The 24,194-nt window shown below is 41.2% G+C and overlaps 1 protein-coding gene across 5 annotated transcripts in view; it reads right to left on the bottom strand.

Annotated features, from left to right (window-relative positions):
• Window positions 1-24,194, bottom strand: part of cep162 (centrosomal protein 162) — a 134,007-nt gene that overhangs the window by 77,598 nt on the left and 32,215 nt on the right. For 4 of the 5 annotated variants that reach the window (XM_072250260.1, XM_072250263.1, XM_072250258.1 and 1 more), the window contains 2 exons: window positions 23,359-23,650; window positions 11,434-11,656 (listed from right to left, as the gene is read on the bottom strand). In XM_072250260.1, the coding sequence (XP_072106361.1) occupies window positions 11,434-11,656; window positions 23,359-23,650 (515 nt within the window). The remainder of the gene's footprint in view (window positions 1-11,433; window positions 11,657-23,358; window positions 23,651-24,194) is intronic. The other variant, XM_072250265.1, reaches the window with a different exon arrangement.

Below are 24,194 nucleotides of genomic sequence, written 5' to 3'. Positions count from 1 at the left end.
TGGTCGCATTGTTCATTCCAGGGATCAGCTGCAGGCGCTAATTCCGGCCAGTTTAGCGAGCAGAGCAGCGGACACCCCTGCTGAAATCTGGAGGAAAACACACAGAGGATGCAGAGGGGGATCACAAAGTCGAGGAAAGAGGACCGGGTCGAGACAACAGAGACTTATGGAGAAGAGGAGTTCAGTGGGTAATAAAATGGACCAGTTCACGGCGCTAGCCAGGTGTCAGAGAACATTTCGGGAGTGCAGTGTTATGTGTTTCACTGGAACGGGGCTGCACGAGGACATGCCCAATCAAAACTTCTCCATGGACGGCTTCCAGACCGTTCCGGCTGACCGGAAGTGCACTGAGAGCAGTAAGCGTAAAGGAGTTGGGTGCTTACTGTTCTGGTTAACATCAGATGGTGCAATCCGGGTCATATTACGATCGAGGAACGTGTTTGTAGACCGGATATTGAACTTCTAACTGTTGGACTTCGGCCACATTCCACCGAGATTCAACACTGGGCGGCACAGGAGGTCGTTCCTGCCTCTGGCCATCGAACTTGTAGCTCCTCCTGTGGAGGGTCAGACACTCTGAGCCAATAGACTGGTCCTGGACTTTTTTCCATCTGGCATAGTTTGCATTTTGTTGTTTGATTGTTTGTGGTTTTTGTATTGCTATATTTATGCTCTATTCTTGGTTGGTGGGGCTGTAAGGAAACCCAATTTCCCTCGGGATCAATAAAGTATATCTATCTATCTTTGTTCTGCCATATATGAGGAAATTTTTGAATCAACATTATCAAAAAAGGATTTGATAAAAATTGGTACCATTTGAAATACATATAAAAATTTAGGTAAAATAATCATCTTGATAGTGTTGATCCGACCAATCAGTGACAAAGACATTGGTGACCATTTAGTAAACAAAAGTTTAATCTGATCAATTAAAGGTAAAAAATTAGCTTTAAGTAAATCTTCATGTTTTTTCGTGATTTTAACCCCTAAGTATGTAAAAGACTCAGTAACCAATTTAAATGGTAGACATTCATAAATAGGAACCTGCTTATTTAGGGGAAATAGTTCACTCTTATTAAGGTTCAATTTATAACCAGAAAAGTTACTAAATTGAGCCAACAAAGATAAAATAAAGGGAATTGATTTCCCTGGATTAGAGATATAAAACAACAAATCATCTGCGTATAATGATAACTTATGTATTTCATTTCCATGGCTAATACCAAAAATGTTAGGCGAGTCTCGGATGGCAATTGCTAAAGGTTCAAGGGCAATATCAAATAATAATGGACTAAGAGGGCATCCTTGCCGAGATAGACAAAAAAAGGGAGATCTTTGATTATTAGTACAAACCGAAGCTACAGGGTATGATATAACAATTTAATCCAAGATATAAATATCAGACTAAAATTAAATTTCTCGAACATACTAAATAAATATGGCCATTCAACTCTATCGAAAGCTTTCTCAGCATCTAATGAAATAATACATTCCGGAGTGTTAAGTGAAGGAGTATAAACAATATTCATTAACTTCCTATTATGAAAAGATGAATAACAGTTTTTAATAAATCCTGTTTGGTCCACAGAGATAATTTGAGGTAATACCTTCTCTAACCAAGTTGCTAAAATTTTTAAATCTAGGTTCAAAAGAGATATCGGTCTATATGATGCACAATCAGTAGGATCTTTATTCTTTTTAAGAATTAAGGAAATAGAAGCATCATAAAACGATTGTGGTAATTTACCTAATCTGATTGCTTCTTTGAATATTTTAGACAACCAAGGAGAGAGAACAGAGGAAAAAGACTTAAAAAAATCCACTGTAAAACCATCAGGACCGGGTGCTTTACCAGAATGCATTGAGGAGATTACAGCTGTTATTTCTTCCCCTGTAATAGGAGTTTCTAATGTTAAACAATCTTCCGGTGATAATCTCGGAAAATTCAATTTTCTTAGAAAGTCGTGCATGATGTTAAAATCATGAGGAAAATCAGAATGGCATAAAGAGGTATAAAATCCTTGAAAAGTTTTGTTTATCTCGTCATGATCAACTGTCAAAGTCTCATCATGTTAACGAATCTTTGATGTTTAACCAAAGTAGTTTTCAATTGATTAGCCAATAATTTACCCGATTTATCACTATGAATATAAAACTCACTTCTCGTTTTCATTAATTGATTTTCCATCGAGGATGTTAATAATAAACTGTGTTCAATTTGGAGTTGAACTTTCTGTTTATAAAGCTCCTTGCTAGGAGCAATAGAATATTTTTTATCAATTTCTTTAATTTTATCAACCAACAAAAGTATTTCATTCTTAATACGTTTTTTCAAACCAACAGAATAGGAAATTATCTGCCCGCGGATATAAGTTTTAAAAGTGTCCCATACTGTTCCGTTGGAAATTTCTTCCGTAATATTAGTTGAAAAGAAGAAATCAATCTGTTCCTTCATAAACTTAACAAAGTCCGAGTCTTGAAGCAAATTAGAATTAAAACGCCATTCTCTATTAGTGGAAGAAGTATCCATTAACTTAATAGAAAGTTTCATTGGAGCATGATCCGAAATAGTGATAGTGTCATAATTGCAATCAATTACAGATGAACTAAATGAGATTCAATAAAAAAAGTCGTCAATTCGAGAATAAGAATGATAAACATGTGAGAAGAATGAAAACGCTTTGTCCTTTGGGTGTAGAAATCTCCAAATTTCTGAAATCCCTGAATCAGTCATAAAAGAGTTGATAAGGGTAGCCAACTTATTGGGTACAGCCGGACTACATATGGATCTATCCAACATGGGATTTAAACTTAAGTTAAAATCACCGCCCATTATCAACATATACTCGTTTAAGTTAGGAGAGAAAGTGAATAGGTGCTTAAAAAATTCAGGATAATCCACATTTGGAGCATAATCGTTAACCATAGCAACTTTGTTATTAAAAAGTAACCCAGTAATTAACAAAAATCTACCACTAGGATCTGAGATAATGTCTTGATGAATAAATGTAATTGAGGAATCTATAAAAATTGAAACTCCTTTGACTTTGGCTTGGAAATTTGAGTGGTATTGTTCTGCTTTCCAAAACTTAAAGAAGTGTTGATTATCCTCTTTCCTTACATGAGTTTCTTGTGCAAAAATAATGTGAGCATTCAGTCTTTGGAATACTTCGAAAATCTTTTTCCATTTTATTGGATGGTTTAAACCATTTGTATTCCAAGAGACAGAATTAATAATGTGAGCCATAATTTAATGCTAACCCTTTGGTATATAAAGAGTTAACCATAATGTAAACTCATGAGATCGAAAGAGGAATAAATAAGCAGAGCAGAACCGGAAATCTCAACACCGCAGACATCTTTGTAGTACTAAATCAGCCCAATAGAAAAAACCAATTAAAAAGAAAAAAGAGACCCCCCCCCACCCTCCACCCCTGAAATCCCCGAACTAAGCCAGAGAAGGCTGAAAAAAGAACTATCACTAAATCTAACCCCATTTCTGCAGGAGGCAACTCCAAAAATATATGTTATAAAGAAAACCCCCTGAAATCCAATAAAATAAAACAAATTAAACACTGTACCATAATAATCTACAGTGATTTCTAAAATACATAAAAGAAAAAAAGTTAGCGCCAATACATATGATGAGTCAATTACAAACAAAAGTAATTAGAAATGTTGCTTTAAAAAAAGAGAGGATTTATGGGAAGAAGAAACCTAAGAAAATGGAGTACACAGAAAGAATAAAGGAAACTATGCAAAAAGGGAAACAAGCCGCCATTTTAAGTACAAACCCCATTTCCAGAAAAGTTGGGATATTTTCCAAAGTGCAATAAAGACAAAAATTTGTGATATGTTGATTCACGTGAACCTTTATTTAACTGACAAAAGTACAAAGAAAAGATTTTCAATAGTTTTACTGACCAACTTAATTGTATTTTGTAAATATACACAAATTTAGAATTTGATGGCTGCAACACACTCAACAAAAGTTGGGACAGAGTTAAAATAAGATTGAAAAATGCACAGAAGAGTCATGCTACTGTGACAATTATAGCCACCTGGCTTCGGGAGTACTTCGGAGAACCATTGTCACTCAACACAGTCCGTTGCTGCATCCAGAAATGCAACTTGAAACTGCATTACGCAAGGAGGAAGCCATACATCAACTCTATGCAGAAACGTCGGCGAATTCTCTGGGCCCGAGCTCATCTCAGATGGACTGAAAGACTGTGGAACCATGTGCTGTGGTCAGATGAGTCCACATTTCAGCTAGTTTTCGGAAAAAACGGGCATCGAGTTCTCCGTGTCAAAGATGAAAACGGCCATCCAGATTGTTATCAGCGAAAGGTGCAAAAGCTAGCATCTGTGATGGTATGGGGGTGCATCAGTGCCCACGGCATGGGTGAGTTGCATGTATGTGAAGGTACCATTGACTCTGAGGCGTATATTAGGATTTTAGAGAGACATATGTTGCCATCAAGGCGACATCTCTTCCCGGGACGTCCATGCTTATTTCAGCAGGACAAGCCAGACCACATTCTGCACGGGCTACAACAGCGTGGCTTTGTAGACACAGAGCGTGTGTGCTTGACTGGTCTGCTGCCAGTCCAGATCCATCTCCTATTGAAAATGTATGGCACATCATGAAGAGGAGAATCAGACAACGGAGACCACGGACTGTTGAGCAGCTGAAGTCTTATATCAAGCAAGAATGGAAAAAATTTCCAATTGCAAATCTACTACAATTAGTATCTTCAGTTCCAAAACGAATAAAAAGTGTTATTAAAAGGAAAGATGATGTAACACAATGGTAAACATGCCTCTGTTCCAACGTTTGTTGAGTGTGTTGCAGCCATCAAATTCTAAATTTGTGTATGTTTACAAAATACAATTAAGTTGGTCAGTAAAACTATTGAAAATCTTTTCTTTGTACTTTTGTCAGTTAAATAAAGGTTCACGTGAATTAACATATCACAGATTGTTGTTTTTATTGCATTTTGGAAAATATCCCAACTTCTCTGGAAATGGGGTTTGTATACAAAACCAAAAATAAAGAAAATGTTCCTCCGTACAGTCAGAATTTATCATCAAATCATTGATGGCAATGTCAGAAATAAAATAGATAAAAATTAACTAGTTAAAGTAAAACCACTCGCAAAAGAAAAAAACTTTAGATGAGTTATGAAAAAATACCTACACTTCTAACCACAGCTGCAAATCTTGAACTTATAAAAGACCTGCTTCATAAGATAATTGAAGGTTTATTATTTTTTTAAAAAAACACCTGAATAAAGAACCGATGCTGAAAGCGCAAAACATTAATTAAAGGATGATGTCCGTATCAGATGGGTAGTGCTCATCCATAAAACTTCCGAGCAGCACTTGTGGAATGGAAGACACGGCGAGATCCGTCGGAAAGAGAAATTCTTAGACGTGCAGGGTACAATAAGTCCGGTTTGAGATTTTTTTGATAGCATTCCGACATCAGAGGTTTAAAAGCCACTTGTGCTTTCATCACTTCTGGACTGTAGCCCTCAACCAAATGGAATGAATGTTGTTGATATTTAATCGTACCTTGCTGGCGGGCAATATGGATAAGTTGTTCTTTAACACTAACATAATGGAAACGGAGAATAATTGGCCTCGGTCTAGATTCGGCGGATACTGATTTTGGACACAGTATACGGTGGGCACAGTCGAGCAACAGAGGATCGTTGGGAAATACAGAACTAAACGCATCCTTTAAAAGAATATTGAAGGGTCTCCATCCTTAACATCCTCAGGGGACCAATTATACGTAAGTTCTGTCTTATAGATCGATTTTCAAGATCAATAACCTTGGATTTAAAATGTTTCAATTGTTTAGTGGTCGAAGCTAAATTCTGTTCCAATTTCTTGATTTTTAAGTCACTCTTCTGAGATTTAGTGTCTAGTTCAGAAATTTTACTTCAATCTTGCTTAACTTCACAGCGACTTCAGAGAGTCCGTGATTGACTTTAAATCTTCTTTAAAACTTTGACGTTGTTGTTCAAAATTTTCAAATAAATTTTGACGTTGTTCATCAAATTTTTCCTCTAAAAGCTTCATCATAATCTCATAAGATAGCTCCGTTTGCTTAGGATCGCCTTTTCTTTTTCCTCCGTTCCCGCTGGAATCCTTCCCGTCTTTTGTTTTGGATCTTGTACTCATTTCTTCAGACTTCGCAGTTACAGTTCAAGAAAAGATCAGTAAAATAAAATAAATCTTCTAGTGTAGGTAAAAATTGGTTAAGTAAGGGAGATCATAGGTTAAAAAAAAGATAATGGGAATGGAATGAAGCCAAAGACGACCTCACTCCATGAGCGCTCCCTGCAGAATCCCTGGAAGGAACTTAATCCCAGTAATCATTGTGTCTAAAATTATAACTACAGGTTGACCACCACAAATCTGGAAGGATTGGGATCTGTGCAGTGCCAGATTAGTGATTTTGCTGAATCACAGGGGGTTAGGTTAGAATTAAATAAATAAACACCCTCTAACTCACTTCATGATCGTCTCACCTTGGATAATAAAGATAAAGGAAATGACAAATGAAAAGCAATTCTTTCACAAATTCCTGTACTGGTCTGCCAGTCAATTGCACTCAGTAGCCACTTTATAAACAAGAAGCGATATTTGGCCTCCAAAGAGTGTAATATGCCATTCTCAAGGGGTTGAATTAATGATGTACAGTTAAGTGGAAGATAGATACCATAAACATTATTCGTTACTAAGAGTTCTGCTTTTGGATGTGCAGAGCAGTTATCTAAAATCAGCTTTATCTTATAATTTTTGTCCTGACCAACAGAGTCACAGTGAATTCTCGCTTCTGGAACAAAGCAATGTGGTGTCCCACAAGGATTGGTTCTGGGATCTCTACTTTTCGTGATTTTTATTAACAACCTGGATGTGGCGGTAGAAAAGTGGGTTGGCAAGTTTGCAGACGACACAAAGGTTGGTGGTGTTGTAGACAGTGTAGAGGATTGTCAAAGATTGCAGACAGACATTGATAGGATGCAGAAGTGGGCTGAGAAGTGGCAGATGGAGTTCAACCCAGGGAAGTGTGAGGTGGTACACTTTGGAAGGACAAAGTCCAAGGCAGAGTACAAAGTAAATGGCAGGATACTTGGAAGTGTGGAGGAGCAGAGTGACCTGGGGGTACATGTCCACAGATCCCTGAAAGTTGCCTCACAGGTAGATAGGGTAGTTAAGAAAGCTTATGGAGTTTTATCTTTCATAAGTCGAGGGATAGAGTTTAAGAGTCGCGATGTAATGATGCAGCTCTATAAAACTCTGGTTAGGCCACACTTAGGAGTACTGTGTCCAGTTCCGGTCGCCTCACTATAGGAAGGATGTGGAAGCATTGGAAAGGGTACAGAGGAGATTTACCAGGATGCTGCCTGGTTTAGAGAGTATGCATTATGATCAGAGATTAAGGGAGCTAGGGCTTTACTCTTTGGAGAGAAGAAGGATGAGAGGAGACATGATAGAGGTGTACAAGATTATAAGAGGAATAGATAGAGTGGATAGCCAGCACCTCTTCCCCAAGGCACCACTGCTCAATACAAGAGGACGTGGCTTTAAGGTAAGGGGTGGGAAGTTCAAGGGGGATATTAGAGGAAGGTTTTTTACTCAGAGAGTGGTTGGTGCGTGAAATGCACTGCCTGAGTCAGTGGTGGAGGCAGATACACTAGTGAAGTTTAAGAGACTACTAGACAGGTATATAGAGGAATTTAAGGTGGGGGCTTATATGGGAGGCAGGGTTTGAGGGTCGGCACAACATTTGGGCCGAAGGGCCTGTACTGTGCTGTACTATTCTATGTTCTGTGTTCAAATCATTCCATTGTAATGTCAGTTGTGATCAATCCTTTTTTCTTGGTATGGGAAGTTACTGGAAACTGCTTCATACCTTTGATAGATCTGGGATGTAAACATTTGCCAATCACTAACAACTTACACCTGTGGGTTCCTGCAGTGTTAGAACAGCCCAACACAGTGTCACAATCGTTTGATGCTTTATAGCCTGTTGGTGATTCTGCATCCTCTGTAGTCAGTGTTTGTCTTGGAGCACAACACCAATATAAGGCAGTTTTGTCTACATTGCAGACCTGCTCAAGACTTAAATTTTCATCAGAAACCAACTTAGCAAACTCATCAACAAACTCAGCAGCAGCTTCCTTGTCTACTGTTCTTCCCCACACACTGCACAAAATTTTATGCCATGTTGCTGCTTGAAACGCTAAAGCCACCCTTCACTGTAATCACACTCATAATCAGAATCAGATTTAATATCACTGGCATTTGTCATGAAATTTGTTAAACTTTATGGCAGCAGTACAATGAAATACATGATAAATAAATAGAGAAAAAAAACTGAGCTATATTAAGTATATGTCTATTAAGGGGTGGGAAGTTCAAGGGGGATATTAGAGGAAGGTTTTTTACTCAGAGAGTGGTTGGTGTGTGGAATGCACTGCCTGAGTCAGTGGTGGAGGCAGATACACTGGTGAAGTTTAAGAGACTACTAGACAGGTATATGGAGGAATTTAAGGTGGGGGCTTATATGGGAGGCAGGGTTTGAGGGTCGGCACAACATTGTGGGCCGAAGGGCCTGTACTGTGCTGTGCTGTACTATTCTATGTTCTATGTTTTTTAAATAGGTAAGTTAAAAATAAGTAGTGCAAAATAACAGAAATAATAAAGTAGTGAGGTAGTGTTCATGAGTTCAATATCCATTTAGAAATCGGATGGCAGAGGGGAAGAAGCTGTTCTTGAACCACTGAGTGTGTGCCTTCAGGCTTCTGTACTTCCTTCCCAACGGTAACTGTATAAACAGAGCATGTCCTGGGTAATCCTTAATAATGGACACCACCTTCCTAAGGCACCGCTCCTTGAAGATGTCTTGGATGGAGGCTGGTACCCTTGACAGAGCTGACTAATTTTATAAGTTTGTCCAACTTATTTTGATTTTGTGCAGTAGCATCTCACAGCACGCCCCCCCCCCCCCCCCCACAATACCAGACAGTCAGAATGCTCTCCACGGTACATTTGTAGAAGCTTGAGTGTTTTAGTTGGCAAACTAAATCTCCTCAAACTCCTACTGAAGTATAGCTGCAGTCTTACCTTCTGTTAGCTGCATCAATGTTGCATCCAGGTTAGGTCCTTGGAGATTCTGACACCCAGGAACTTGAAATTGCCCACTCTCTCCACTTCTCATCTGTCTATGAGGATTGGTTTGTGTTCCCTTGACTTACCCTTCCTAAAGTCCACAATCAGCTCTTTGGCCTTACTGACAATGAGTGCCAGATTGTTGCAGTAACAACATTCAACTAACTGGTATGCCCTTTTGTCACCATCTAAAATTCTTCCAACAATGGTTGTATCATTAGCAAATTGTTTGAGCTATGACTAGCCACAGTGGGCTAAGCTCACATCCTTATGGAGTGCCAGTGTTAACAGTCAGTGAGCTGGAGGTGTTATTTCCAATCTGCACAGATTGTGGTCTTCCAGTTAGGAAGTCAAGGATCCAGTTGCAGAGGGAGCTACTGAAACCTAGATTCTGTAGCTTTTTGATCAAGACTGTAGGAATCATGCAGTCCTAATTCTTCATGAAATAATTTTGCTTCTTCCTTCACCATCTCTTCTAACTGTTCTACACCTTCACAGACATTGAGTTTAAACCACTTTATGAGAACATCTCAAACATGAGGAAATCTGCAGCTGCTGGAATTTCAAGCAACACACATAAAAGTTGCTGGTGAACACAGCAGGCCAGGCAGCATCTCTAGGAAGAGGTACAGTCGACGTTTCCGGCCAAGACGCTTCGTCAGGACTAACTGAAAGAAGAGCTAGTAAGAGATTTGCAAGTGGGAGGGGGAGGGGGATATCCGAAATGATAGGAGAAGACAGGAGAGGGAGAGATGGAGCCAAGAGCTGGACGGGTGATTGGCAAAAGGGATATGAGAGGATCATGGGACAGGAGGCCCAGGGAGAAAGAAAAGGGGGAGGGGGGGAAAAGCCCAGAGGATGGGCAAGGGGTATAGTGAGAGGGACAGAGGGAGAAAAAGGAGAGAGAGAAAAAGAATGTGTGTATATAAATAAATAATGGATGGGGTACGAGGGGGAGGTGGGGCATTAGCGGAAGTTTGAGAAGTCAATGTTCATGCCATCAAGTTGGAGGCTACCCATTCGGAATAGAAGGTGTTGTTCCTTCAACCTGAATGTGGCTTCATCTTTGCAGTAGAGGAGGTCGTGGATAGACATATCAGAATGGGAATGGGACGTGGAATTAAAATGTGTGGCCACTGGGAGATCCTGCTTTCTCTGGCAGAGTGTGGGTGTTCAGCGAAACAATCTCCCAGTCTGCATCGGGTCTCGCCAATATATAGAAGGCCACATCGGGAGCACCAGACGCAGTATATCACCCCAGCCGACTCACAGGTGAAGTGTCGCCTCACTTGGAAGGACTGTCTGGTGCCCTGAATGGTGGTGAGGAAGGAAGTGTACGGGCATGCGTAGAACTTGTTCCGCTTACAAGGATAAGTGCCAGGTGGGAGATCGGTGGGGAGGGATGGGGGGGGATGGGGGGTGGGGGACGAATGGACAAGGGAGTCGCGTAGGGAAGATGTTTATGAGAACATCTTCCATCTTTCATTGTTTTCCTTATGCACATTTTTTGATTCACTGTCAGCAAATAAATGGAGCAACTTTTCTTTTTGTTTCTTTATATCATAAACTGCGGAAGAACCAGTTATACGAGTCACATATGTTTTTTACACAGACACAGCACTGTCAAGTTTTTTCAGAACTTTCACCTTATTTTGTACAGATAATGTATGGCGTTTGCACTTCACACCGCGAGAAGCACTTCCTTTATTCAATGAAGACATGACTGGGGCTAAATAAGCACAGTAAATGCAGAATAACACAAAGGAACGACTTGCCTCCTTTAAAGACTGTGCCAACAGCTGTTTCTGCTAATGGTGCCACTAAAACAATGGCAATAGCTTGGCATGGCGATGTGGAAAATTTGACACCAGGCTGGGGAAAATTATGTCTGAACTAGCGGTGGAACTGGATTACTGATTGCCAAATTTGAGGTGGTCGTTCTGTATAAATATTTAATTCACTGAATATTTTGAAGTATTTTAAAACTTACTCATATTTCAATACTCATTCATTGACAAATGAATTAAATTCTTCATGGACTCTATCTAATAGTAGTATGGGAGTATCTTTATCACATCGATCGCAGTTGCTCAAAGCAGCTGTGCATTTTTATCTCAAAGATAACTAGAGTGAACAATAAACACCCAGGCTCCAGGAGGAAAACACACTTAACTCTCTCACAGTTGAAAACATTTTAAAATAAATATCATCTCTATACTTTTTCCAGAAGAGAGTGTATCTTACCTCTTGGTTTACCTTTTGTGTGGTCTGATGGGGATCTGGCTTTAACACCCCTAACTGACACAGTTTGTTTTGTTGGAGACAAAGAGGTTTGTTTTTCACCAGCACCAAGGGGCTCTTTCTTTATTGGACTAACTTTGCCATATCCTGAACTTTTGACAGATGCATAGTTTCCACCAAAGTGCTTCTTATTTCTTAATTTAGGACTTTTGGCCTTGGCAGGGATCTGTACAGCAATATCAATTGGTGAAAATAAATAGATCACAAAAATGCATTATTAGCCCATATATGTGCTGTATAATTAATATAATTGAGATATTATAAAGTCAACTCAAACAAAATACAACATTTAATTCCACAATTATGGCAAGACCCAGTATTAAATCAATCATTGTATTAAGTGTTTCCTATTATAAAAGAATTTCAGAAAAGATACTGACCGAGTGAGAGTTCTTACTGTTTTTATAAATTAAAGATCTCTGTTGCATATTACTGGGTATTTTTTGGGTCTCATGACAGACGATGGGGGAATTGTTTTTTGTTCTCAACAATAAGAGAGATAGTTGTGATAGTTCTTTTTACTTCTGAGCACTGATAGAACCCAACCTTACTTCATTTTTAAGTTTTCAGAATGGTTATCATTAATTTACAAGTAAAAATGGGACTTAGTTCCACATATTAACACATTTTTGTTAGTTTGCTGCTAAAATCTACTAGGAAGCAACTAATTTTTCTCAGGTACTTTACATCTTGCAAAGAAAAGGATAATTTATAACAATAATTTCCCAGAGATAACAACTTTTGAAAAAACACATCACTGTCTGCACTTGATTCACAGAAACTTTTGGAGAGTTATATATCACCATTTAGAAAGGTATGGATTAATCAATTTCAGTCCATATGGATTTGTTAAGGGAAGTTCAGTTTTGACTAAATATTGAATTTTTGAGTTTAATGAGGGTAGCTGATCCGACATACTGATTTCAGCAAGGCATTTGACAAGACTACTCTACAAACTGACTAAAAAGTTAAAAATGCGAAGGATGCAAATGAATATTGACGTTGGATTCAAAACTAACTAAATGGCAGAAAACAAAAAGTAATGATGGATGAGAATTATAAGTGACTTAATTATAGTCTATTGGTTTCCTTGATAGTACAGTGGATTCTGGTTAATTAGGCCATTGGTTAATTGGGACAGCTGCTAATTGGGACAACACTTATAGAGAACAAAAGTTGAGAACATAGCCAGGATTCCTCTCATTTATTAGGGACAATATGCCACTTAATTGGGACAGGAGACTGTTGCCAAACAGCTTCTAACTAGCATCAGACATGGACACTAGTGTGTCTGTTAGAGAGAACACCTTGCTCAAAGCAAACAGTTTTTAAATAGTGTCAGCTGTGTATGCTTGTGGTCAAAAAGCAGTAATTTTTATCACTGATAGCTGGCAAGTAATAAACAGAACAACAATTCAAAACTGCTCTGCTCACTGTGATTTTAAGCATTCAGTCTTGGAGATACCAGAAATGGCCAAGAGTGGAAAATGAAATGATTTCACTGCTTCAACAAGGTATCAACAATTGTCTTGAATGTTACAATGAAAATGAAGATTTGGAGAATGCAATCGTTGAGAGCATTGTATGAAGGGAGTCTATTATATACACTAGATGTCTGAAACATAGAAACAGAAAATAGGTGCAGGAGTAGGCCTTTCGGCCCTTTGAGCCTGCACCGCCATTCAGTATGATCATGGCTGATCATCCAACTCAGAACCCTGTACCAGCCTTCCCTCCATACCCCCCGATCTCTTTAGCCTCAAGGGCCATATCTAACTCCCTCTTAAATATAGCCAATGAACTGGCCTCAACTGTTTCCTGTGGCAGAGAATTCCACAGATTCACCACTCTCTGTGTGAAGAAGTTTTTCCTAATCTCAGTCCTAAAAAGCTTCCCCTTTATCCTCAAACTGTGACCCCTCGTTCTGGACTTCCCCAACATCGGGAACAATCTTCCTGCATCTAGCCTGTCCAATCCCTTTAGGATTTTATACGTTTCAATAAGATCCCCCCTCAATCTTCTAAATTCCAACGAGTATAAGCCGAGTCGATCCAGTCTTTCACCATATGAAAGTCCTGCCATCCCAGGAATCAATCTGGTGAACCTTCTTTGTACTCCCTCTATGGCAAGGATGTCTTTCCTCAGATTAGGGGGCCAAAACTGCACACAATACTCCAGGTGTGGTCTCACCAAGGCCTTGTACAACTGCAGTAGTACCTCCCTGCTCCTGTACTCGAAACCTCTCGCTATGAATGCCAGCATACCATTCGCTTTTTTCACCGCCTGCTGTACCTACATGCCCACTTTCAATGACTGGTGTATAATGACACCCAGGTCTCGTTGCACCTCCCCTTTTCCTAATCGGCCACAATTCAGATAATAATCTGTTTTCCTGTTTTTGCCACCAAGGTGTATAACCTCACATTTATCCACATTAAACTGCATCTGCCATGAATTTGCCCACTCACCTAACCTATCCAAGTCACCCTGCGTCCTCTTAGCATCCTCCTCACAGCTAACACTGCCACCCAGCTTCGTGTCATCCGCAAACTTGGAGATGCTGCATTTAATTCCCTCATCTAAGTCATTAATATATATTGTGAATAACTGGGGTCCCAGCACTGAGCCTTGTGGTACCCCAGTAGTCACTGCCTGCCATTCTGAAAAGGTCCCGTTTATTCCCACTCTTTGCTTCCTGTCTGCCAACCAATTCTCTATCCACATCAATACCTTACCCCCAATACCGTGTGCTTTAAGTTGGGCACACTAATCTCCTGTGTGGGACCTTGTCAAAAACCTTTTGAAAATCCAAATATACCACATCCACTGGTTCTCCCCTATCCACTCTACTAGTTACATCCTCAAAAAATCCTATGAGATTCGTCAGACATGATTTTCCTTTCACATATCCATGCTGACTTTGCCCGATGATTTCACCGCTTTCCAAATGTGCTGTTATCACATCTTTGATAACTGACTCTAGCATTTTCCCCACCACCAATGTTAGGCTAACCAGTCCATAATTCCCCGGTTTCTCTCTCCCTCCTTTTTTAAAAAGTGGGGCTACATTAGCCACCCTCCAATCCTCAGGAACTGGTACTGATTTCAATCAAAGGAACACATGCCAGCATACAGTGGATGAATTCTTCTGTCGATAACTACTAGGATCTACAGGTGTCCCCCGCTTTTCGAACATTCACTTTACGAAACCTCACTGTTACGAAAGACCTACATTAGTACCCTATTTTCGCTTTCAGAAGGTGTTACGAAGAAAGGCAGCGTGTGAAAAAAGGCATTCTTGCCGGCATTGCTTAAACGCGTGTCTGTGAGCAGCCATTAGCAAGATGAGTTCTATGGTATCGGAAAAGCCTGAAAGAGCTCGTAAGGGTGCTACACTTAGCGTAAAACTAGACATAATTAAGCGTTTCGATCGTGGTGAACGAAGTAAGGACAAAGTGAGTTTGGCTTGTGGAAGCTGACGAAGATGATGTTGAAGAGATTTTGGCATCCCATGACCAAGAACTGATAGATGAAGAGCCGATGCAATTGGAAGAAGAAAGGATAACAATCAAAACTGAATGCAGTAGCAAACTGAACGTGAAGCAACTGCGTGAGATTTTCGCTGCAATGATAAAGTACGACTTTAATTTGAAAGGGTACGTAGGTCAAGGGGATATTTACAAGATGGTTTGAGTCCTTACAAAGAACTGTATGATAGAAAAATGCACAAGGCTCAGCAGTCAAGCAAGCCTTCTACATCAGCCACAGCAGACGTCGAACCTCGACCTTCGACATCGAGACAGGCAGTCACAGGAGAAGATGAGCTGCCTGCCCTAATGGAAACAGACGATGAGATGACACCCCAGTGTCTCACCACCTCAACACCCAGGCCGCGGACAGATACTGATTCGCAGAGAATGCAGCGGTAGCCGGGAGGCACACACACATCTTTAAGAAAAAAGCCGAAATAAACATGCTAATTAATTAGGTGCTGCCCGACACGTAATTGTCGGCCCAGATCAGAGACGACACAATCGGAAATCAGCACCGATCTGGGCCGACAATTACGTGCCGGGCGGCACCTAATTAATTAGCATGTTTATTTCAGCTTTTTTCTTAAAGATGTGCTGTGTACCTCCCGGCTACCGCTGCACCCCTGCATGCTTCGCGGTTCATATCGGTCGGTGGCCTGGAGGGTGGGGGCCACTGCACCACCCAACCTGCGACGACTCAGTCTAACACACCACCATCAGTGTGCTGGGCAAGCTGTCTTCCTGATTCCAGTAAGTGATAGTGCACTGTACATACATTATTTCTGCTTTATATCAGCTGTGTATTTTTACATGTTATTTGGTATGATTTGGCAGCTTCACAGCTGAAAGGTTACTGGAGAGCGCTTGCGCCGTGTTTTTGCCAACAGCACTTGCATGAGATTTTCGCTATGGAGAACAGTGCAGTAATGATTGTGGAGAAATATTTCTACTTTATATAGGCTGTGTATTTATCATATCATTCCTGCTTTTACTATATGTTACTGTTATTTTAGGTTTTATGTGTTATTTGGCATGATTTGGTAGGTTATTTTTGGGTCTGCGAAAGCTCACAAATTTTCTCATATAAATAAATGGTAATTGCTTCTTCGCTTTACGACATTTCGGCTTACGAACCATTTCATAGGAACGCTCTACCTTCGGATGGCGGGGGAAACCTGTACAGAGTACTGTAAAATATTGATAGTATTCTATTTTGTCCTGTAAATGGTAAGTTTGTCTTTTTTATACCTTGTTATTATTTCTGTGAAACTTCAGCTGATTGGGGCAGCTGCTTAAGTGGGCCAAAATGCACTGGTTGTGATCTGTCGCAATTAACCGGAAGCCACTGCATTTACTAGTTGCATTTCAACACAGTTCATGATTCGAATGTTTGCAATGTTGTCAATAAGGTAGAACTGTAGATTCAATTAAGACTTCTTCTTAAAAAAAACAATGAAGTTGTTTTGGTAGTTACTTTCATAGAAAACATAGAAAATAGGTGCAGGAGTAGGCCATTCGGCCCTTCGAGCCTGCACCGCCAATTATTATGATCATGGCTGATCATCCAACTCAGAACCCTGTACCAGCCTTCCCTCCATACCCCCTGACCCCCATAGCCACAAGGGCCATATCTAACTCCCTCTTAAATATAACCAATGAACTGGCCTCAACTGTTTCCTGTGGCAGAGAATTCCACAGATTCACCACTCTCTGTGTGAAGAAGTTTTTCCTAATCTCGGTCCTAAAAGGCTTCCCCTCTATCCTCAAACTGTGACCCCTCGTTCTGGACTTCCCCAACATCGGGAACAATCTTCCTGCATCTAGCCTGTCCAATCCCTTTAGGATTTTATACGTTTCAATCACATCCCCCCTCAATCTTCTAAATTCCAACGAGTACAAGCCCAGTTCATCCAGTCTTTCTTCATATGAAAGTCCTGCCATCCCAGGAATCAATCTGGTGAACCTTCTTTGTACTCCCTCTATGGCAAGGATGTCTTTCCTCAGATTAGGGGACCAAAACTGCACACAATACTCCAGGTGTGGTCTCACCAAGGCCTTGTACAACTGCAGTAGTACCTCCCTGCTCCTGTACTCAAATCCTCTCGCTATAAATGCCAGCATACCATTCGCCTTTTTCACTGCCTGCTGTACCTGCATGCCCACTTTCAATGACTGGTGTATAATGACACCCAGGTCTCGTTGCACCTCCCCTTTTCCTAATCGGCCACCATTCAGATAATAATCTGTTTTCCTATTTTTGCCACCAAAGTGGATAACTTCACATTTATCCACATTAAATTGCATCTGCCATGAATTTGCCCACTCACCCAACCTATCCAAGTCACCCTGCATCCTCTTAGCATCCTCCTCACAGCTAACACTGCCACCCAGCTTCGTGTCATCCGCAAACTTGGAGATGCTGCATTTAATTCCCTCATCCAAGTCATTAATATATATTGTAAACAACTGGGGTCCCAGCACTGAGCCTTGCGGTACCCCACTAGTCACCGCCTGCCATTCTGAAAAGGTCCCGTTTATTCCCACTCTTTGCTTCCTGTCTGCTAACCAACTCTCCACCCACACCAATACCTTACCCCCAATACCGTGTGCTTTAAGTTTGCACACTAATCTCCTGTGTGGGACCTTGTCAAAAGCCTTTTGAAAATCCAAATATACCACATCCACTGGTTCTCCCCTATCCACTCTACTAGTTACATCCTCAAAAAATTCTATGAGATTCGTCAGACATGATTTTCCTTTCACAAATCCATGCTGACTTTGTCCGATCATTTCACCGCTTTCCAAATGTGCTGTTATCACATCCTTGATAACTGACTCCAGCAGTTTCCCCACCACCGACGTTAGGCTAACCGGTCTATAATTCCCCGGTTTCTCTCTTCCTCCTTTTTTAAAAAGTGGGGTTACATTAGCCACCCTCCAATCCTCAGGAACTAGTCCAGAATCTAACGAGTTTTGAAAAATTATCACTAATGCATCCACTATTTCTTGGGCTACTTCCTTAAGCACCCTGGGATGCAGACCATCTGGCCCTGGGGATTTATCTGCCTTCAATCCCTTCAATTTACCTAACACCACTTCCCTACTAACATGTATTTCGCTCAGTTCCTCCATCTCACTGGACCCTCCGTCCCCTACTATTTCTGGAAGATTATTTATGTCCTCCTTAGTGAAGACAGAACCAAAGTAATTATTCAATTGGTCTGCCATGTCCTTGCTCCCCATAATCAATTCACCTGTTTCTGTCTGCAGGGGACCTACATTTGTCTTTACCAGTCTTTTCCATTTTACATATCTATAAAAGCTTTTACAGTCCGTTTTTATGTTCCCTGCCAGTTTTCTCTCATAATCTTTTTTCCTCCTCCTAATTAAGCCCTTTGTCCTCCTCTGCTGAACTCTGAATTTCTCCCAGTCCTCAGGTGAGCAACTTTCTCTGGCTAATTTGTATGTTTCAGGTTCATAGGGATGGTTTTGAGAACTGAGAGGGGAGTTAGGAGCCAGTTTAGCATTTAGAGACATCCATGTGACAGAGGTAAGGCTGTAGTCTAGTCTTCCGCTCACCCCTCTGTGTTCTGTGCTCAAAAGCCAGTCATGATATGGATGTGGGACGAAGGACAGCAAGGGTCAGATGTTGGGCCCCAGGCCAGTGAGAATGAAGACTAGTTTCCCCCTCTTCCACCAGTCAGCGAGTCACCATTGGATTCCAAGATCAGAGTTCCACGCGGGCAGGAGACAAGAGGGTGAGTGACCATATATGTATGCGAATCAGTGAGTCCAGAGTTCAAGGCCTTGTGTTCGGTGTCCTCATCCAGGTACTTTATTTATCATCCTGGCGTCGATACATTACTTTGAAGTCTGAAGGTCGACTGGAATTTTGGAAGTTGAGGCTCAATAGCTAGAGCCCCGAGTTTACAAATCTCTCTGAGTACACCGGGGAAGCCAAAGGCTCAAGTCTGCGAGTTCAAGTGCACCAGAGGCTGGAAGCCAAAAATAGCTTGTCCTGAGGTTAGAGGACTGTGTGTGTGCACATGAGAGAAGGTGGAGGAACAAACGAGACTTGTTTTGCTGTTGCTTTGTCGCGAGTTTGGTTTTATTGTGTTCTGTGTTGTTCAGCTGAGCGCTGTGGGTGTGCTATCAAAAGGAAGCAAGTCAATTATATGAGGTAGTTAAGAAGGTAAATGGGATACTTTATTTTTTGGAGAACTGTCTGCGTCTGAATGGGTGGGTGGGAGGGAGGAAAGTGGCTTGTTTCGTTGTTGTAGTTCTGAATATTGTGGGCAGGCTAGGTTGGTGCTGGAATATATGGTGATACTTACAGACTTTCCCCAGGACATTCTTTGGTGTGTTGTTTGTTAATGTTTGTCACGGTGTCAAAAGTGGTGTCGCGTTGGACAGAGGAAACGGATGAGGTCCTCCATGACTGCTTTGAATCGGTGGACTGGCTAGTACTCAAGGACTCGGCAGCTAACCTCGATGAGTCTGCCTCAGCTGTCATGGACTTTATTTGGAAATGCACAGAGGACTGCGTATCTCACAAGACGATCCGGGTATTCCCTAACCAGAAACCTTGGATGAATTATGAGATCAAGTCACTTTTGAAGGCTAGAGCTGCATCCGGGGATACCAGTCGCTACACGGAATCCAGGCGTGAACTTCGGAAAGCCATTAAGGGCGCCAAAGGGCAATATCGAGACAAGTTGGAAGCCCAGGCTAACCAAAGGGATGCCAGTAGACTATGGCAGGGTTTAAATGAGATCACTGGGCGCAAAGAAAAGGCTGGGAATATCAATAACTGTGGCCCTTCTTTTCCTGACGAACTTAACATATTCTACGCAAGATTCAAACAGAAGAGGAGCGTCCCGCTCCCTCCGGATGAACCGGACCTGGTGGCATCGAGATTCATCCTCACCGAGGAGGACGTTAGAAGGGCCTTCCTGAAGATAAATCCAAGGAAGGCGACGGGCCCAGATGGCGTCCTGGGATGGGTTCTCTGGGCCTGTGCAAGCGAGCTAGCTGGAGTGTTTGCTGACATCTTCAACTGCTCCTTGCTTCAGTCTAAGATCCCCTCATGTTTTAAGAAGGTAACGATAATCCCAGTGCCGAAGAAGAGCAAGGTGGCATGTCTGAAAGGCTATTGACCTGTGGCTCTGACATCAAAATTGCTATGAAGTGCTTCGAGCGATTGGTTACGACACACATCAACCACAGCCTACAGGTCAACCTCGATGCTTTGCAATTCGCCTAGTGGAGTTCGGTGGGGAGGGATGGGGGGGAATGAATGGACAAGGGAGTCGCGTAGGGAGCGATCCCTGCGGAAAGCCGGGGGGGGGGGGGGGAGGGAAAGATGTGCTTAGTGGTGGGATCCCGTTGGAGGTGGCGGAAGTTACGGAGAATAATATGTTGGACCCGGAGGCTGGTGGGGTGGTAGGTGAGGACAAGGGGAACCCTATTCCTTATGGGGTGGTGGGAGGATGGAGTGAGAGCAGATGTGCATGAAATGGGGGAGATGCGTTTGAGAGCAGAGATGATGGTGGAGGAAGGGAAGCCCCTTTCTTTAAAAAAGGAGGACATCTCCCTCGTCTTGGAATGAAAATCCTCATGCTGAGAGCAGATGCGGCGGAGACGGAGGAATTGCGAGAAGGGGATGGCATTTTTGCAAGAGACAGGGTGAGAAGAGGAATAGTCCAGATAGCTGTGAGAGTTTTTCACTGGGAGATCATTTCGCTGAACACCTATGCTCTGTCCGCCAGAGAAAGCAGGATCTCCCAATGGCCACACATTTTAATTCCACATCCCATTTCCATTCTGATATGTCTATCCACGGCCTCCTCTACTGTAAAGATGAAGCCACACTCAGGTTGGAAGAACACCCTATATTCTGTCTGGGTAGCCTCCATTCTGATGGCATGAACATTGACTTCTCTAACTTCCGCTAATGCTCCACCTCCCCCTCGTACCCCACTCGTTATTTATTTATATACACACACATTCTTTTTCTCTCTCTTTTTCTCCCTCTGTCCCTCTCACTATACCCCTTGCCCATCCTCTGTGTTTTCCCCCCTCCCCCTTTTCTTATTCCCTGGGCCTCCTGTCCCATGATCCTCTCATATCCCTTTTGCCAATCAACTGTCCAGCTCTTGGCTCCATCCCTCCCCCTCCTGTCTTCTCCTATCATTTTGGATCTCCCCCTCCCCCTCCCACTTTCAAATCTCTTACTAGCTCTTCTTTCAATTAGTCTTGACGAAGGGTCTCGGCCCAAAACGTCGACTGTACCTCTTCCTAAAGATGCAGCCTGGCCTGCTGCGTTCACCAGCAACTTTGATGTGTGTTGCTTGAATTTCCAGCATCTGCAGAATTCCTCGTGTTTACGCATATGTAAGGCTCCTTTTCATTGACTACAGCTCTGTCTTTAATACCATCATTCCAAATAAACTAATTCCTAAGCTCCGGAACCTCGGCCTTAGCACTCAGATCTGCAGCTGGATCTTCAACTTCCTCACAGACAGGACCCAGGCTGTAAAAATAGGGGACAAGCTGTCCACTACAATCATTCTGAGCACCGGTGCCCCACAAGGCTGTGTACTCAGCCCCCTGCTGTACTCACTGTACACCCATGATTGTGTAGCCAAGTTTCCATTGAACTCAATATATAAGTTTGCTGATGACACCACAATTGTAGGCCGTATCTTGGGTAATGATGAGTTTGAGTACAGAGAGGAAATTAAGAACCTGGTGGCATGGTGCGAAGACAATAACCTATTCCTCAATGTCAGCAAGACGAAGGAATTGGTTGTTGACTTCAGAAGGAGCAGCGGACCGCACGACCCAATTTACATCGGTGGTGTGCAAGTGGAACAGGTCAAAAGCTTTAAGTTCCTCAGGGTCAATATCACAAATGACCTGACTTGCTCCAACCAAGCAGAGTCCACTGCCAAGAAGGCCCACCAACGCCTTTACTTCCTGAGAAAGCTAAAGAAATTTGGCCTGTCCCCTAAAACCCTCACTAATTTTTATAGATTCACTGTAGAAAGCATTCTTCTGGGGCGCATCACAACCTGGTATGGAAGTTGTCCTGTCCAAGACCGAAAGAATCTGCACAAGATCGTGAACACAGCCCAGCACATCACACAAACCAATCTTCCGTCCTTGGACTCACTTTACACCACACACTGTCGGAGCAGTGCTGCCAGGATAATCAAGGTCACGACCCACCCAACCAACACACTTTTCGTCCCGCTTCCCTCTGGGAGAAGGCTCAGGAGCTTGAAGACTCGCACGGCCAGATTTGGGAACAAGTTCCTTCCAACTGTGAAAAGACTGCTGAACGGATCCTGACCCGGATCTGGGCCATACCCTCCAAATATCCAGACCTGCCTCTCGTTTTTTTTGCACTACCTTACTTTCCCTTTTCTATTTTATACTTATGATTTATCGTTTAAATTTTTAATATTTATAATTTAAATTTTTAATATTTACTATCCATTTGTACTCCAGGGAGCACGAAGAGCAGAATCAAATATTGCTGTGATGATTGTACATTCTAGTATCAATTGTTTGGCAGCAATAAAATATAAAGTAATGTAAACAATTCATTTCACTGTATATTTCAATGTATGTGTGATAAATAAAACTGAATTTGAAGCTACTACATAACAAATAATTACCTGTTGCAAAACTGAAAACTAATGGTCTGTGTATTTAAAACATGACATGTTTTTTGTCTTTCAAATGAATCAGTCCATTGCTGAATAAATCTGACATTTTGAATATGATGCATAGTCTCAATCTTGATTCAGTGTACCTGTTGGTCTGTCTGGTGATAAGTATTTGTTTTCAGGTCTGTGCTTTGAATAATCTGAAAGCACTAGTGTTTTCATAGGGATCTTTACAAATGTTAGCACATTGAACTTCATATTATATCGAAAGTATTAATGCAATTTTTGCATTCATTTTGCCATAGAGAGAAAATAAATGAAGTATTACACAACTTCTAGTACACAAGGATACTTGTTAAAAATACTATAATGCATTATATGGAACTTATTGATATTAGCATTAAGGTATATTGTTAAGCACTAAATTCTGTCAACGTCAATTTTTATTTGTCTTGGGAAAAATTGGCATGGGAAAAACTACAGGATGAAAATAAGAAAACATTTTGTTCTCCAGTATCATCAGTAAATGTCACAAAACTGAAAACAAAAGGAGGGGCCTAGAATGAAAGTTAAATACAAAATATCCAAATATATTACTGACCATATCTAAACATATATGTTTAATATAAATGTTTGCATAATATATATTGAATAACGTGTACCTGATCATCCTGGTGAGAGACAACTTGCGAAGGTGAAGCTAAAAGACTGTGTTTGATTGTAGTATTATATTTAATGTCATTAATTAAGGCTTCCACATCATCATCAGAAATTCTACTCAAGTAGTTTGCATTTTCCTTCAATGATCTCTCAGATAATTCTTTGTATGGTTCATGTATTTCACATAAATTATTAGAGTTAAACTGTGATTGAAAAAGACCACGACTGTTGGAATCCTTCAGCATCAGTTTACTGGATATTTTATCAACATCATCCTCCAGCTGTGTATTTGTACTACAAAAGGAAGAGATGATGAAAATAATGACATTTTATTTGCATAATCTGGACGCAAATGCCTAACCAAAAATTAAGTAAAATTACTTGTTCCTGATCTCTTATAGGAAAAAGAAATTTTACTCACAAAATCCTTTTACAATATGGAAATATATATATAAAAACCAAAGCACTAAATAAATAAAAATGGAAAATATGAAAATGCTACAAAAGCATATGAAATCTATTAGCATTTGTAAAATCCCTTATTACTATTATAAGAGCAGGTTGTTGCCAGTACTGAACTCTGGAGAAGTAAAACAGGCCCATGCTGTGGTAATGGCAGTTGTCAATCAAATCGCAAACAACAGGAATTCTGCAGATGCTGGAAATTCAAGCAACACACATAAAAGTTGCTGGTGAACGCAGCAGGCCAGGCAGCATCTCTAGGAAGAGGTGCAGTCGACATTTCAGGCCGAGACCCTTCGTCAGGACTAACTGAAGGAAGAGTGAGTAAGGGATTTGAAAGTTCGGGGGGGGGGGGGGGGAGAGATCCAAAATGATA

This window comes from Mobula birostris, chromosome 2 (assembly GCF_030028105.1).
Source record: "Mobula birostris isolate sMobBir1 chromosome 2, sMobBir1.hap1, whole genome shotgun sequence".
Taxonomy (NCBI): Eukaryota; Metazoa; Chordata; class Chondrichthyes; order Myliobatiformes; family Myliobatidae; genus Mobula; species Mobula birostris.
Note: the sequence above shows the minus strand (reverse complement) of the source record. Positions and strands in the feature narration are given on the sequence as shown.